The sequence below is a fragment of the Platalea leucorodia genome, assembly GCF_965183815.1.
Source record: "Platalea leucorodia genome assembly, chromosome: 13".
Classification (NCBI taxonomy): domain Eukaryota; kingdom Metazoa; phylum Chordata; class Aves; order Pelecaniformes; family Threskiornithidae; genus Platalea; species Platalea leucorodia.
The window spans coordinates 1336488-1351166 of record NC_138835.1 but is presented as its reverse complement, the minus strand read 5'-3'; the positions used below and the strand labels follow the sequence as shown (position 1 = coordinate 1351166).

Below are 14679 nucleotides of genomic sequence, written 5' to 3'. Positions count from 1 at the left end.
TGGAGGACTGTCCCAAAAAAATATTTGTCTCTGAGACATTAAACGTATGCCCCTGGTTTTTTGTCTCCGAGACATTAAACGTATTACATTACATTAAAGGTATGCCCCTGGTTTTAAAGATGACAGCCTCTCCCACGGTCACGTGGCTATTCATTTTTCAAAATGCCCTGGAAATCTCTGTAGTTCAGTCTTTCCTCAGAAAGCTTTTAACTCTCTCTCCCGTCTTCCTTGGCTTCAAACCGCAGCTCTTGCTTCCTCTCCCGTAGCGAAGGAGGGGAGGCAGAGCAGCGCCGGAGCGGGGATTTGCGATGGGCCTCGCTTTTGGGTACACGAGGTAGGGAACCTCGTGAATAATGCCCCTAAGTGTTAAGATAGATAGGCCAAAGTTGTTTAAAACTGTAAGGGCTGCTTACCGTGAATGATAGTCTTAAGCCTTCGAAACTGCGGGTCTTGAGCCTTCATTGTGCGTTGCAGGTTTAAGCGTGTGAAGTCTTTGGTTAATTTAACGATGCCGATGTACCAGCAGCAAACTTCTCTGCATTCACAGACCGATTTAGTGTTAACTAATTGGTTACCGCTTCAGTTACATTTGCGTTTCGTGGTAATAGTCCCCTGAGCGATGTCGTATGAAGGAATCGCTCTTACTTCAGGTATTCTTACTTCTGCTTCGTCAGGAGTTCTGCTTTATTCAGGATAAGTGGTCCTGAATAATTAAATCCCTTGTTAATCCTTAAGTAGAGCCCTTAGGAGCAAGGGAGAGAGGAGGAGAGGGTGTGTTGGGTTGGAGGGAAGCTCCGTTACAGACCCACGTACCCTTCCTAACAGAGCTTAGTTAAACCTCTCAGAAAATTTTATTTGGTTTAAAGGAATCAGCATTTTCTGACAGATTGCTTTTCTTAAAAAAAAAATACAAAATAAAGAAAAAAACCCCACGTTGGTCAGCTGTGTACTTTACAGTTGATTTGTGCGGCTAGCCAGATCTTCAAAGCCCAATGACATGATTTATTTTAGCATGTCCGGAGGTATTTTGGTACTCTTACTTAAGAAAATTAAAGCATAATCACTTAGAGAAGGGAAGAAAAAAAACCCTCTGCTGTGTTTTTCCTTAATCAAATCTCTGGCTAGCAAGTGTTTTTTATAAGCAAATGATGCTCCCTGTTTGCTCTTTTTTTTTTTTTCTTGCATGTCCAGACAGGTTGACCTTTTAGCTTGGTTTCTAATTCAGTTACTGAAAAAAAAAAAAAACCAAAACCCAGTGAGATAACTTGTCTTTGTGGTTACAGGATTAGTCAGCCGCTTTCTACGTCCCTGAAGAATTTTAAGGTTTGGTCTTCTTGAAGTTCAGTGCTGCAGAATAACACGGCCGCGATTTGTCGTTTCCTTTGTTTAGATTAAGTGTGTATGGGACTTGGGATGGTTTGGGAAGTGAGTAAGGTTATTCATACTCATAATGGATACTAAGGCTAAAAAAGGGAATTTAATCTTGGACCTCAGAAGATTAAAATGCATTGGTCTTTTTAAAAAAGACTCTTTTTTATGACCATTCGTATCATTGAGTAGAGCTTTGGATGGGTTTTCTTCCTTAATATAATTTCTGTCCATCGCCCAGGGTAACAGCAGTATGCAGAGGTTATAGGGTTGTGCTGGCTGTAACACCAAAACTTCTCGAGCCTTTTAGGGATTACAGTAAGGACTGATAAAGTGCAGTTCTTGGCTAAGAGCAGCTCAGGGTTGCCAGAGTTATTGATGCAGGCTGCGGCGTTCCCGCAGTTGTGCAGTCGTCTTCGCTCTGCGGGTAACCGCTCTGCATAATCGCTGCGTAGTTATGTCAGGCAGAGCTGTACGTTTGCTGTAATCCTCCGAAACTGGCTTCTGTATTGGGAATTTTCTTGACTCCGTCGGCGAAGTGGTACCGATGCCGTGAGCGGCAGCGCCTCGAACGGAGGGGCAGCTTCCCCGGACGCCCGTCAGGCCGCGATCCGGGGGCAGCCGGAGAGGAGCCTTGCTAAGCTGCTAGCAAAAGCCGCTGCGCTGAAAAGAGAGGTCTTGGCAGTCGTCCCTCCTGCAGGTGCAGGACAGAGGGACGTTTCCAGTTTAGGCATGATCTTCACAGCGTGGTCTGGCGGGGAGCAGGGCAGGAGGGAGAACGGCAGACGTTGCCTTCCAGTAATTCTGTAGGAGTAGTGCAGATACAATGGCCTGGTATCATCCACCTTTATTTTCATCAAATAAGCAGAGCTACATAGAAAAATAACTAGGATCCTTACTGGCATTGTAGCAGTAGGACATTTCACTTTCAGTAGCCATAAAACTCCACGTTTGTGAAAGTAAGGTAGAGCTAGCCCAAACACGTCGCCTGGGTCTCCCCTGATATAACTCTCTATCGCAATGCTTTTTTCCAGTTTGGCTAGGGATCGAATGCCGGGCGTGCGTTAGCGTCCGTCTTTCCTCCACAAAAAGCGATGGTGTGGCTGTGCTCGTTTAACTCTTTCAGCTGCTTGACTTGCACTGACGTAGGCCAACTGGGCCTCGAGAGCAGGCGATGATCTAGTTGAAAGCGGAGCGTTATTGCTTTGTGGGAAGTCGTCTGCTGTCCAGATGAGGGGGCCTGAAACATCTGTCTGCAGATGTGCACTGATCACGGGTCCTGGGCGCTTTCTTTGGGGAGTCCTAGCCGCAGTGCTGTTTTGACTTGTGCTGGATGCTGCAGCCCATGATGTGTTTTGCTAGCACATTGCCTAAATAATTAAGATGCATTAAAAGCAGAAGCTTGTGCTGCTGAGACTTATTTTTCAAATCCTTTGAAAGATTCATATCTGTATTTTAATCTTGCATGAAATCCCACAGCGAGTGCACTTCATCCACTGCTTTCATAACAGTGAGAAACTTCATTGACATGCTAATGCTAAAAGGGGGGGAAATCGAGATAATTAATGTTTGTGTAGGCACTGGGGTTGTTCTGATTTACTGTAGCCCCTCTGTAGCCCAGCTGCCTGACAGATTTGTGAAGTTGTAGGGCCCTGGCAATCACGATGAAACGTGGGCGGTAAGTACCCGTAGGTTCTCAGATTCTTGTGTCCCTTGCGTTGGACAACTTGCAGTGAATAAATAGTTAATGCCAGCTCATACATTACCTTGAGGCCTCCTTATGCTAGAAACACAAATGAGAACAAGGCACTTAATTTTTAGATGAGTGATTGAAAGTATGCCAAATGGTATTGAGCCAGCATTTCAGGAAAAATGCTAAGGAAAAAAATGGCATGCTATTCCAACACCAATTTATCTCACCATTTTCAAGACCTAAAGTCTGGAGCACTGCTTAGCATGAGAAATCACCCTCTTCGTTTAATTTTGGCCAGAGAAACTGAATGCTTTTTTTGCTGGTTTAAAAAAAGTGCATAGTACCATTGAGTAATCTGTTCCCTCAGAGTATATTTGATACAAGCATTTAATTGATACCGTGTTTAACCAGTCTTTCAAGTTACAGAAGGCTAATTCCAGAATAATCTCAGTTCTTACACTTGTCAGAGCTCACATTCATGAATCCTTAAGATCTGACACCTCTCCCTAGCTCACGGACTCCTGTAGCACCCATGCACTCGCGCACGCTGCGGGCTGAATTACACTCCGAGGTGGTTGCTACAAATAGTTGCAGCAAGTGGCATCCAATGGGTGATCGCCTCCCAAAAATAAACCCCTGCTTGAGGAGGTGATAGAAGAAAAGTTCAGAAGTTGAGGTGCGTCAAACTGTTCCGCAGGATCCTGGAGGAGTGCAAGTGTGCCCGCGGCTTTGTCGGAAGGGAAGCATCTTGGTAGCGTTGCTGATAGCCAAGGTCAAGTGAAGCAAGAGTTTAATTAGTCTCTTCTGTGAAGAGCCTCCCTTCCCAAAGGCCATCTGAACGCTTCATGTTCCTATTTGTAGGAAGTCTTTTCTACTTCTCTCTGGTACGTAGCCACTTCTGATGTCGAGGGTGGCAATCGGGAGCCTCCTGCGAGGGGCTCTGACGTGCTTCCATCGTACCGCCGTAGCCCCAGTTGGGTGGTTTGCTTTGGTTTTTCCAAAGCAGCCTGTTGCTGCTGTGTTACAGTGGTAATATTTTTCATTCTCTCTAGCAGCAAATTCCTATTTGGCATTTAATGTTTAGTGTAGCTTGGGTAACTTGGTTTGGATAAAAACCCTTCTCAAGCCGTGTTTAGATTTTGTCTGCCTAAATACACTCAAGTAAATGAAGAGTTGTGCTCCTACGAATGTGATTCGAGATGTCCTGGGTTTCTTTGGGGGGCTTTGATCACCGGGCATGCAGTCAAGAACTGTTAGATTGCAGCGTAAAACTAGGCAGAAAAGGAAGATATAACAATAAAAGCTGTGCTAAATAGACAATTAATTTGGTTTTTTTCTTTAGTTCCCATCTAGCTCCTATCTTTTCCACCAAGAATTTATTTCCCTGTGTAGCGTGGGAAGCTGCGATTTTATTACTTCTGTATTTTAGTCTTCAAACTCCCACTGCCCCTTATGAAGTGCTAATTGCTAAAGCCAGTTTTTCTAAAGGCTATTTAAAACTTAAAAGTTTGACATCAAGTTATGTTGAGCAGTGAATGCCACCTGGAGTATTTGGGTGAAAGGCAGACCGATTGCTGCAGCCGGGGGTTGCCTTTCTAAAAAGCCACAGGCTGTCGGTGGGGAAGGTGGGAGGATATTCAGAAAATAAATACTCTGTGTGAGCATGTGGAAGACAAGTGTTCAAACTCACAGAAATTATGGTAGAGGGCTAGGGCAGGAGAGAACAACTTCCTCGTTTTATTTGTAGGATTTGCTGTAGTATCAAGACTTGAAAATACCCTCCTTCTGCAAAACTGCTCGATGCTTTCGCTGTGAGGAGAATAACCCCACCTCACCAGCGGCGTATACGTGCCGATTTTGTTCCAGAAGTCAGGGTCCCTCTCCGCGTTTGGAAGGAGGAAGGTGCTTTTCACTTACCCCAAGGTAATACTTTGTGCGTCCTGTGCAGGCGGTGAGCTCGTGCCCTGCCGAAACGCTTCGCTGGGGGAGAAAGGCGAGAAAGCTGCTGGGAAACAGCTCCTTTCTGTTTGATGCTCGTGATTCGCGCAGCAAGAGGGTTTTGCTGGCAGTGTTTTTGGTGGATGAGCAAATAAGAGTGATAGCTGAAGTGACTCGGGGGTTGCTGGATGACGTCATATTTACGTCATTAGCGCAGACCCGTCCGAGTCAGGCCTTGTGCCGCTGAAGGGCCCTTGAGGGACCAGAGGAGTGTGCTAGGTCCCAAACCGGTCAAGCTACGGACCCTGCTGTGGGACAACCAGGCACGGGCGCTCTGCGGCGTACGGACTGCGGATACCAACAGAACTGCGACACATCGTCTGCGTCAGCTTCTAATTCAGAAAGTTTTCACTGTTTGGGTTTTTGGCTCTCTTGGGGCAGGGAAGGGGCTGAGCTAATTCTGTAGCTTTGTGTTTTACAGTAGACCTTGGGTGAAATACAAATCGGGCATGGTCTGCTTAAAAATACCGTGGCAGGTTTTTAGACCGCCTCTTGCCCAGGACAGAACTGCATAGGTATACATTTCAGACCGTGGTGCCCTTGAATATCGAACCTGTGGCTATGTCTAACGTGTCTGCAGAAAGCCTTTATTTATTCTCCTTTTGCTGCTTCGCTTCATTTACATTCAGTGGAATATCATGTTGCAGTGACACTTTACCTGACTAACAAATGCAAGCGGTATTTTTTTTTCCCCCCTATTTTTAAAATGCTGAGTTGAAAGGATGGCAACTCAGTTTGCTGAGGTGAACCTTGTTCAGCGGAGCAGTTACACACAAGTCTGTCTGAAATGCTGGCAAAGGGGTATCACGAAGAGCTTACAAATCTTCTCCTTGAGGAATAAATTGTATATCAAATGATCTGTCCCTTGTTTGTCCATCGTTACTGCGTATGCATGGAAGGGCCGTAGGTTATGTCCTTCGGAAGGCCGTAATTATATATGTCCTTCTGAATTATATAGTCGGAATCATCAGCGCAGTAAAACAAGATGTTGCTGTCACGGTGTCGGCAGCCTGAGGAACAGCAAGCAGCACCCGCGGCCGTGGGCGAGAGGCTTTCAGGTGAAGACGTGCGCCTCTGACGTTTGTCTTCAGTTGGGTGTTTTTACGGAGCTAAGATCATTCTCAAAACCTTGAGTAAAAACACAACGGTTAATCAAACGCTTAAAAATTAGCTTTCTGCACGTACAACCTTGCTTGAACGGTTTTGCTGCGCTGCTGCCGCCTCTCCCTGTTGATAGATGTGTTTGACCAACCTTAGAACAAGTATTTTATATCAGGCTTTATATCTGAAATGAGATTCCTTCCCTTAAAAGTTTGGCTTAGCTATTTGATCACTGTCGACAAAAATAGATAGCTTTTACAAAGACACTTAGACTTCTTACAGCAGGAGAATTGCTGAGAAGTGAGGAGAGGGACGGGACTGAGCCCGTGGCTAAAACCAGCTCTAATTGTGGCTGTTCAGTGCTGAGACTTTACCCTGAGTAACCATCTGTCATGAGATGCTCTGTCCTTGTCCTTCTTTTCTTATTTTGCTGCTGGCGTTTCTCTAAGAGAATAATGTCAGCGTCCCAGGAGTCTGCCACTGCAGAGGCAGATATGCTAGCGTTTAAAAACTTCATTTCTGGGAGAAAGTCTGTCTGTGGCCTGGGCTTACAGTGCAACGCCACGCAGCAAAGTGAAATGGAGGCCGTTACGTTTTAAGCAGTTCTCTCTTTTTTTTTTTTCCCCCTTTTAAAGTTGCACGTGCAAGTGGAAGGAGAAGCTGACACGGGGCTCGTGCTACGGCGGGCCCGAAGCACGGCGGGAGCAGAGGGCTAGGCGTCCTCTGCCGCTGCGTGGGCGCTCGGCTCTCGTTCATCAGCGATTGCGCTCCTGTCGGTCTCTCCTCGTCTCATCCGCAGCGAACAGTCACGTTCTGGACCTTTTACCAGTGTTGCCCTTTGGCTTGTCTGCCTCTTTTAGGAATAGCATGGCATTTGCAGTCACGCTGACATTATTTCAGATCAAAACTCTGTAATTAGTTCGTCCTCATCAACACACAGCGTTAGGCACAGGATGTGTTTCTGTGCTCTTCGATTTTTGCGCTGCGTCGCCTTGCCTCTCTCCCTTCTCCCACCATCCCCGTTCTGTTTAACCCGTGCTCCGTCCCCTGAGTAGCTGCTTTGTTCGGCATCGCGCAGGTAACCCACTTCCCGATTTGTTCATATTAATATCTGTCCGTGGGCTTGTGCCCACTCCAGACTTAGCTGTGCTCTGAGCATCTTCCATCCTGCTAGCCATCTGTCCTGACAAACGCACAGTCCCAGGAACTGTCAAACTGCATCCCTCGGCAAGCAGTGGCTGACAGCGAGCAGAAAGGCTTTGTGTGCCGGTATCCGCGGAGCGTCTCCCGTGACGCCAGGTCATGTGCAAGAGCATTCCCAGGGCAGCTTTTTCTTCTTGCTGCCACGTTCTTGGGGTCTGGAGAGGCCATGGCTGTAAATCTGCCCTGCCCTCTGGTCCGCCGACTCCGAGGATCTGCCTCTGGCTGCGAGCAGGGACGGCGCTTTGGCAGGACTCCGGAGGGTGCTCCAAAGGTGTCCGTGGAGGGCGGCAGCCTCGGGACGATGTCGGACACCTAAGAGTTGGCTTCAGCCGTGAGCAAGGTGGTTTAGATCCCTTCCAAACCCCTCTTTTAGTATTCTAGCACTGGGTACTCTGAGAGCTGGCAGCCGTTTGATCCAATATAGCTGCTTACTCTATTTGTTCAGTATTTGAATTAATGTTTTCCTCTTTTTCTGCATTTTTATTGGACTGTTCAATTCCCTGGTCTGTGAGGAAGGGGAATGCTGAATAATTACCTGCTCCATAATAAATTAGTGTGAAAAGGCAACTGGTGCCATGCATCAACTTAAACCGCTGTCTGGTGAAGTTGCATTAATGTGGATAAATAATGTATATCTTTGTGGAGGAAGTGCTTTGTCTTTCTAATGAACAGTTGGCCGATTGGAGAGGCCGAAAGACTGTATACCTTTGCTAGAAAGGTTTTGCTTCGCTTGTGCCTAGATTATTAAAGTGGATTTGTGATCCTGTAACTGCAACTAGGAAATACCTTATTTAGCGGAATGCGCTAAAGAATTTCAAAAGACCTTGTGAGAAATCGGCTCGCAGATGGCTTTGTGGTCTGGGGACCGGTGTCTCCTCCACCTCAGGAAGAAGGATCAGGATTTCCGTCTTTTAGTATTTACGTACGTTTTAAGGACTGATGCAAACTACAACTGCCATTCAACAGCCAGTAATTTAGTTGTTGCCTTGTAATAGGCGGTGTTTCACTCTGTGCTTTGGTTCAGAAATGGCTTGAAGAATAACCATGATGGCTGACTAACGAACGGCCGAACCGGGACAGCAGCGTCACTGGCATTTAACTGAAGATAAGTCACTCGATTACGACGTTTGTTGAAAGGCTAAAAACTGATGCTGCTTTGTTCTCAAAAAAACCCAAACCCAAATTATTTTGCCTGTTCTCAGTTTCCAGAGCAGGCGGTCGCTGAAAGCAGGGCTGCGGTGGCTGTCACCGGCGTCTCCTGCGTGCTTCTGGGGCCGCTTGGTCTTGGACGGGAAAGGACTGGTGCGTAGGGGAACGCCTGAAGCATTTCCAGTGTCCGTATTTTTTACCGTAATCCTAAAATCCTGTCTGTTCCACGGGTTATAATATTATAATAATGTAAAGGGTGTAGCTAGGGTCAATCTAAACTGTCCCAGGCCACGCTTGGCATCTCTAATGGCAGAATAAAACTTTTCTGTGCCGGCTCCCAGCAGTTGGCATGCACAGGAGAACCAATTAAGCAAAGGGCAGGCAGACAGGGAATTCGGTGAATTCAGCTTGTCCAGACTAGCCTGACATCTTCACGTGTACAGTAAAATACAAATTGTACTTGCATATTATATCAGTATGAGGCTGACCCAAAGCGACCTGCTGCGCGTGTTCTGGGATTTCTGACTTAGAGGAGTTTGGATTCCTCACCAGGATTGAGGTTCAGCCTGGTCGTACATAAATGCTTTTGGTTTTTTTTTTCCAAATGCAACTTTTGTCGATGTTTTTTTCTTCCTGTTCCCTTCTGTCTCCCTTTGCCACTTAGCAGAAGGAAGTTTAGTTGCAAGGGAAGGAGACGACTTCGCTTCTATTCCATCTCAATACAGTATTTCTGTTCTAAGCCTGCAAAATGAAGCGTTAGAAAAACAGCTCAATGGGGGAGACATTTCCCTGGTTATTTTACGCACTCACGCTGTCACTAAACAGAGCATGTAACGTATCTGTAAAACGAGCAAAAGCAGCCCCGTGTCCTGAGGCTCGTGCCAGCCTCGCTGCGAGAGGGGCCCGGCGGCCTGGAGCAGAGCTCTTCCACCTTCTCCTTCTGGACGACGCGTTGTGGCCGTCAGACGGGCGCAGCGTCCTTGTCGATGTGTGGATGGTGGCCGTACTGATGCCGATGTCTGTTGTTCTTGTGTCTCCCTGCTAGCTAAAGACCTGGAGCGTCGATGAACTTCAGAGGAGGCTCTCGGCCCTGGACCCCATGATGGAGCAGGAGATCGAAGAAATCCGCCAGAAGTACCAGTCGAAGCGGCAGCCGATCCTCGACGCCATCGAAGCCAAGAAGCGGCGGCAGCAGAACTTCTGAGCCACCGGTGGAATCGTCTTCCATCCTCAAACAATCAGCTCCTCGCTTTTATGACTACTAAACAGATCCATTCCTATTGAAATACGCTAGCAAAATAGAGGGCAATACTTCTGCTCATTTATTTTTCCATAGCACCTTTGTGAACTCAGGAATGCCATTAAGCGGAAAATCCTGATGGTATGTTTTAATGTTAGACGTATATTTAAACCATTATTCCGAAGGAGTTTTGTTACTGTTTTTAGGGGGATTGTTTTTAAATCGGAGGAACGGATAGAAATAGGCTAATGAAAGTTGGCTCACTCTCTTTTCAGCTGAATTTTCAGTAGTCCATTTTGGTTTAAGTTAATATGGATTTGGGTATTTAACAGCTGCATCTTTTGTGGTTTTTGTTTTTCTTTGTGAATGCACAGACTCAATTTCAAGCTGTTAACTGTATCTTTCCGCTGTTAAGGTACTGATAAGTTTTAGGTCACTGAAGAGAGCAGGTGGGAACGCGTACAAACTGTTCCAGCCTTTTGAAAGAAACTTAAATCTCATTTTTTTAAAAGCCTGTAATAAGCCCCATGCCTTACACTGTGTGCTTTAAGCAAGCATGGTTTCTTCAAGACCTCAGTTTTGTCCTCTTTTTGTGTACTTTATGAATGAATGCGAGTAGATAAAGCATGTTGTGCCTCCGTCAGAAATTCCGTTCTGTAATTTAAAATCCACACCGACTTAAAACCAAAAGGCAGCCGGTGATGTGATTCCCCTCCGTCTGTCTGTCTGGAAATGTCCTTCAGGGAGACCCTGCTGACGGTGGAGTACGGGAAGAGGAACCAGTATTCGAATGGGTGGAAGGTGTGGGAACCTCTCTCAGGAATTAGGTACTTCGCTGTGTCAGAGAGGACTCCAAAATCTCCACAGTTTGTGAAATATTTTATAGGCTTTATTTCAAATTTACCTTTTTAGATGCTTGAATAAAAACTTAATTTCACAATCCTTCACATTTCTGCAAGGTTTAGCACATCAGAAACGTTGAACTGAAAGTGGAGACTTTGTTGAATTAACAAAGATGTGCGTTTATGGTGGTGGAGCAGAGGCGGAGCTGATCGGGATGAGAGGCCAGGGACTGATGTCCTGTGGAAGAGATCCAGCCTCTTCTCTTCCAGTTCCTCTGGATGCTCTTGTGTTCTTTCCTTAAATGTCCCTGGCGTTCCTGCCCAGTATAGCTCAACCAAGGAGAATCCCCCGGCGTGTACAATCGCTGCGAGGACGGTGCAATGAACTCACACCAGTGGCGGGGAGAGAACGGAGGCAGCAAAGAGGTCGGCCTGGCTGCGGGGCAGAGACCTGGGATGCCTCTGCCCCGGGGGCTGGAACAGCAGGGTCGCGTAGCTTTAGATGGGTCTGGCACGTGATGAAATACTGGGACAGAGCAAGTATTTCTACCGATTTATTTTTATTTTGCTCTGATAGAGGGAACAGTTTCCATGTCGTTCTTCTGAAATAGGTACATCACCCAGATAATTAAACTAAATAGCAGCGTCTCCTGAATCAAATGCTGCTGGAGAGGTGAGTGTTCATTTCACGCCTCCGCAGGCTCTTTTTTTTCCGCTCGGGGCAGACTCTTGGCTCCTGCTGACAGGTATACTCCATTGCTGCGAAAGGAACCAAGCCATTTTTACCCCCTCTGCAGAGCTGGTCGCGTCGGTTTGTCTCGGTTTGATACGCAGCGCGAACACGGCCGCTCCAGAGATCGGCAAACCAGCCGTCCCGCGGGGAGAAGGGGGTAAGCGGTGTATCTAGGGTGCTGGGGTCAGAGCACGCCCGCGGATAACCAGCTACTTGATAGCCTCAAGTATTGGGAAAGTTTTGACTTAGGAAAACCAAGTAATTAAAAGTTTTGTTGTTGTTGACGGACTAAAATCCCTTAGTCTGGACTGGCTAATGAGGTCTAGCGAAGTGCTGTGTGAACGTCAGGGCTCGTACGGTGCTCCTCTGAAATCCGTGCAATACGTTTTGCCCCGAACGTGTTTATTGTGAGCGATAATCGTGAGCGTCCTCGGCATCAAAGAAACTCCCGCGACTCAGGAGGGAGGTCTCTGCTCGAGCGTTGGATCTTGCATTGGTCGCTTGGGTGGCCCTGGCCCAGCTCCTGGGGCGCGACGGACGCGGGGACGGGTGACGCGGAGAGCGGCGCGCTGCCCGCGCGTGGCGTGGGTCGGGCGGATTCGGCTGGGGGTTGTCGTACCTCCGCGCTGTGCAGGTAACTTTCTAGTGATCGGAGGGCATTAGAGAACCCGAGTTTTAGGTGAAACACCACAGGGTGGTGTCTGTTTATGGAATATGCAACCTGTGACTGCTGTAACTGAATGTAAGCACTCTGGAAAGACTCTGCTTTGCTGATGTGATTGTCTTAAAATACAGCAAATGAACCAAAATAAGTAAAACTGGGCCAACGGCATAACTGTCTTTGAACCTTTCTTAAATGCTTGCAGTGGCTGAGACTTGAGGACGTTTCTTGCACTTGGAGCTCTAATGCAGAGGAATTAGTTTTTCCTTCACTGATTTTTCAATCTGTTAGAGAAAATCATTCCCTTTTTGGTCCCTTTGTGGAGCGTCTGGGAGCACGGTACCCGCTCGCTTCCGAGTCCTCCGGGCTGAGGCCGAGGCTCGTCCCGTACGGGAAAGCTGTTCCGACAGGGTTTTTAAGCAAAAAGCTTGCTTAGTTGCGGAGCTGCGTTCGTGTGCTCCGCGGGCCCCTCTGCATTGCTGAAAGCGTTCTGGACAAACCGTTATCTTTGCTTCTAAAACCCAGAGATCCTGATGATGTCAGTCATGCGAGACTTAAAAATGTGAAGTTTGTAGCTTTAACTTTTTTGTAACAAAGAAACTAGCAACACTGGCATAAAGTGCTGACTTGAAATGCTGTTTTCTAAGATCTGGCTGTATATAATAGTGTTGGGTCATTGGTTTGTATATGTATGAAATAGTAACTTTTATTGCATTCCTCTGAGTTTGATACAGGAGATTTTGGTTGATCTTTCTCAAGGATCTTGCCTTATTTGTTCAAAGGGGCAAATAAACTGTCCTTACCTGAAAGCGTCCGGGTCGTGACTCCTATTTGTGCATTAAGATGCTCTGGTGTATCATTGCTTACGGGACAAGGTTTAACATGGCGCGCCTCTAGGCAGCCGGCGTTACGCAAAGTTCTGGAGGAGCGTAGAAGCTTTAATAAACGCAAGCAGTAAACGTGTCAGAAGTACGTTTTTGAACAGGCAGTTCTTCAGCCTTCGACGGTTACTAATTCTGCACCTCGAGGAGAGATTTGCTTCAGCTCGGGGCAGGTCCGCGTGCCGCCGGCTCCGTGGCAGGGCAGGCCGGGCGCTGGAAGTTCAGGCGGTTTCCCCGCGCGCCCGGGGCGGCGGCGGCCCTTCCCGGCGCTGCCGGCGCCCAGGACCTTCCGTTGCCCAAGGGCTGCTCCGGCAGACGGGGAGGGCGAGCGCTGCTGTCGGTACTTGCTACCCCTGCTCTGTCATTCACGCCGCAGCACCTTTCCGGAGCCTGCAGCCAGGCTGGGGCTAGGTACCTCTCAATTACCCACCTTGCCCCACAGCAGGGGAGGCTCGAGGCTGGCTTGCCCCATTCTGCCTGATTTGCTGCACTTTCAGCTTTCTAGCTCGGAAAAAGCTGAAGCTGACAGTGAGTGGGTGCTGCCTTCCAACGGTGAACTGTTGGCTTCTACGTGGTTTCCCTGAGCAGTTACTAAATCCGTCCTGAGGGGATGACTAACCGAAGCAGAGACAGAATTCATTCAGGAGTCGGCTTTGGTTAGCAATCCCGGAAGAAACAAAATAGATCTGAGCTTTTAAACGCTGGGAAGGAGCGTGGAAATCAAAGGGAGGGAGACCGCTGGCATCTCTAGTAACTGGGGAAGCCGGGAGCTCCTGCATGTTCTCGGTGCCGGGATGCCGGGGAGCCCCGGCGCGAAGGGGGGGTCGCGCTCCCGGCGCGGCAGCGGCACCGCAGCGGTGCCGGGGGGGCTTCGCGGGCGCTCCCTTCGTGCCGGGAGCAGCGCGCCTGCTGCACAAACATGAATCGCTTATAACTAACAAAACCAACGCTGACAAGTAGCTGTGAGCTGGGGCCGACGTTTGCCCAGGTTCTTCTCCCCCACGGGGGAAAAGTCAGCTTCCCACGAAGCCCATAGCACCAGCGGTTTTTCTCCTCCTGACACAATTATCATCGGCGCCGAGGTCCCGGTGTTGCTGTGCCAGTGTCCCTTCTGCCCGGCCACTCTTTCCTACGCCCTCCGTTTGTCCCCTTTCCTCAGGTCCGCGGGCCAAAAGACCGAGCATGTGCTTCAGATGAACGCGTCGAGTCTTGGCTGACAGCCCCGACTTGAGAGTTGACAATTTTTCATTGCATTAATCACTCTGGCAGAATTTTAAAGAGTCAAACCAGGAAACACCCATCAGCTCTTTCCAGACTGCAAGTGACTTAATTGCCCTTTAATTTAAGAGTCCAGGAAGACAGCCAGCTTGTTTAAAAACTTTAAAACAATTCAGTTCCATCTGGAAAGCACGGTCTGTTCCGCTCCCCTCCAGGCTGTGGCTATTCAAACCACCACGGCGCTGGAGGCGGAGGGGCCCGGAGTCCTGAATCCCCTCCAGGGTGGTCGCGGCAGCGGAGCCCCCTCTTGCAGACCCGCCTGAGCCGCGGCGGCCTCGCCACGGCCCCGAGAGCCCCCCGGGCCCTCGCTCGTTGGCCACGGGCCCTCGCTCGTTGGCCATGGAGGGGATGAGCAGAGGCGCAGGGCGCTTTTCCCCCTCGGCTGCTTCCGCCAGGCTCGCCGTGAGCACCCTCGCTGGCGCTGTGCTTCCCTGCACGCCTGCCCCCCGTTTTTTAGTGCCTGGAAGTACGTGCCCTGTCTAGGCGTATTTGCTTAACTTAATTCCACGCCTCCAAGGCTGTTCATTAGCTA

General features: G+C 48.5%; 1 protein-coding gene across 2 annotated transcripts in view; it reads left to right on the top strand.

The window, feature by feature from the left end:
- The window catches only part of STK4 (serine/threonine kinase 4), a 48181-nt gene extending 35396 nt beyond the window's left edge, over window positions 1-12785 (top strand). For both annotated transcript variants that reach the window (XM_082326190.1, XM_082326191.1), the window contains one exon: window positions 9558-12785. In XM_082326190.1, coding sequence (XP_082182316.1) covers window positions 9558-9716 — 159 coding nt within the window. In that variant the 3' untranslated portion in view covers window positions 9717-12785. The remainder of the gene's footprint in view (window positions 1-9557) is intronic.
- The last annotated feature ends 1894 nt before the right edge of the window (window positions 12786-14679 follow it).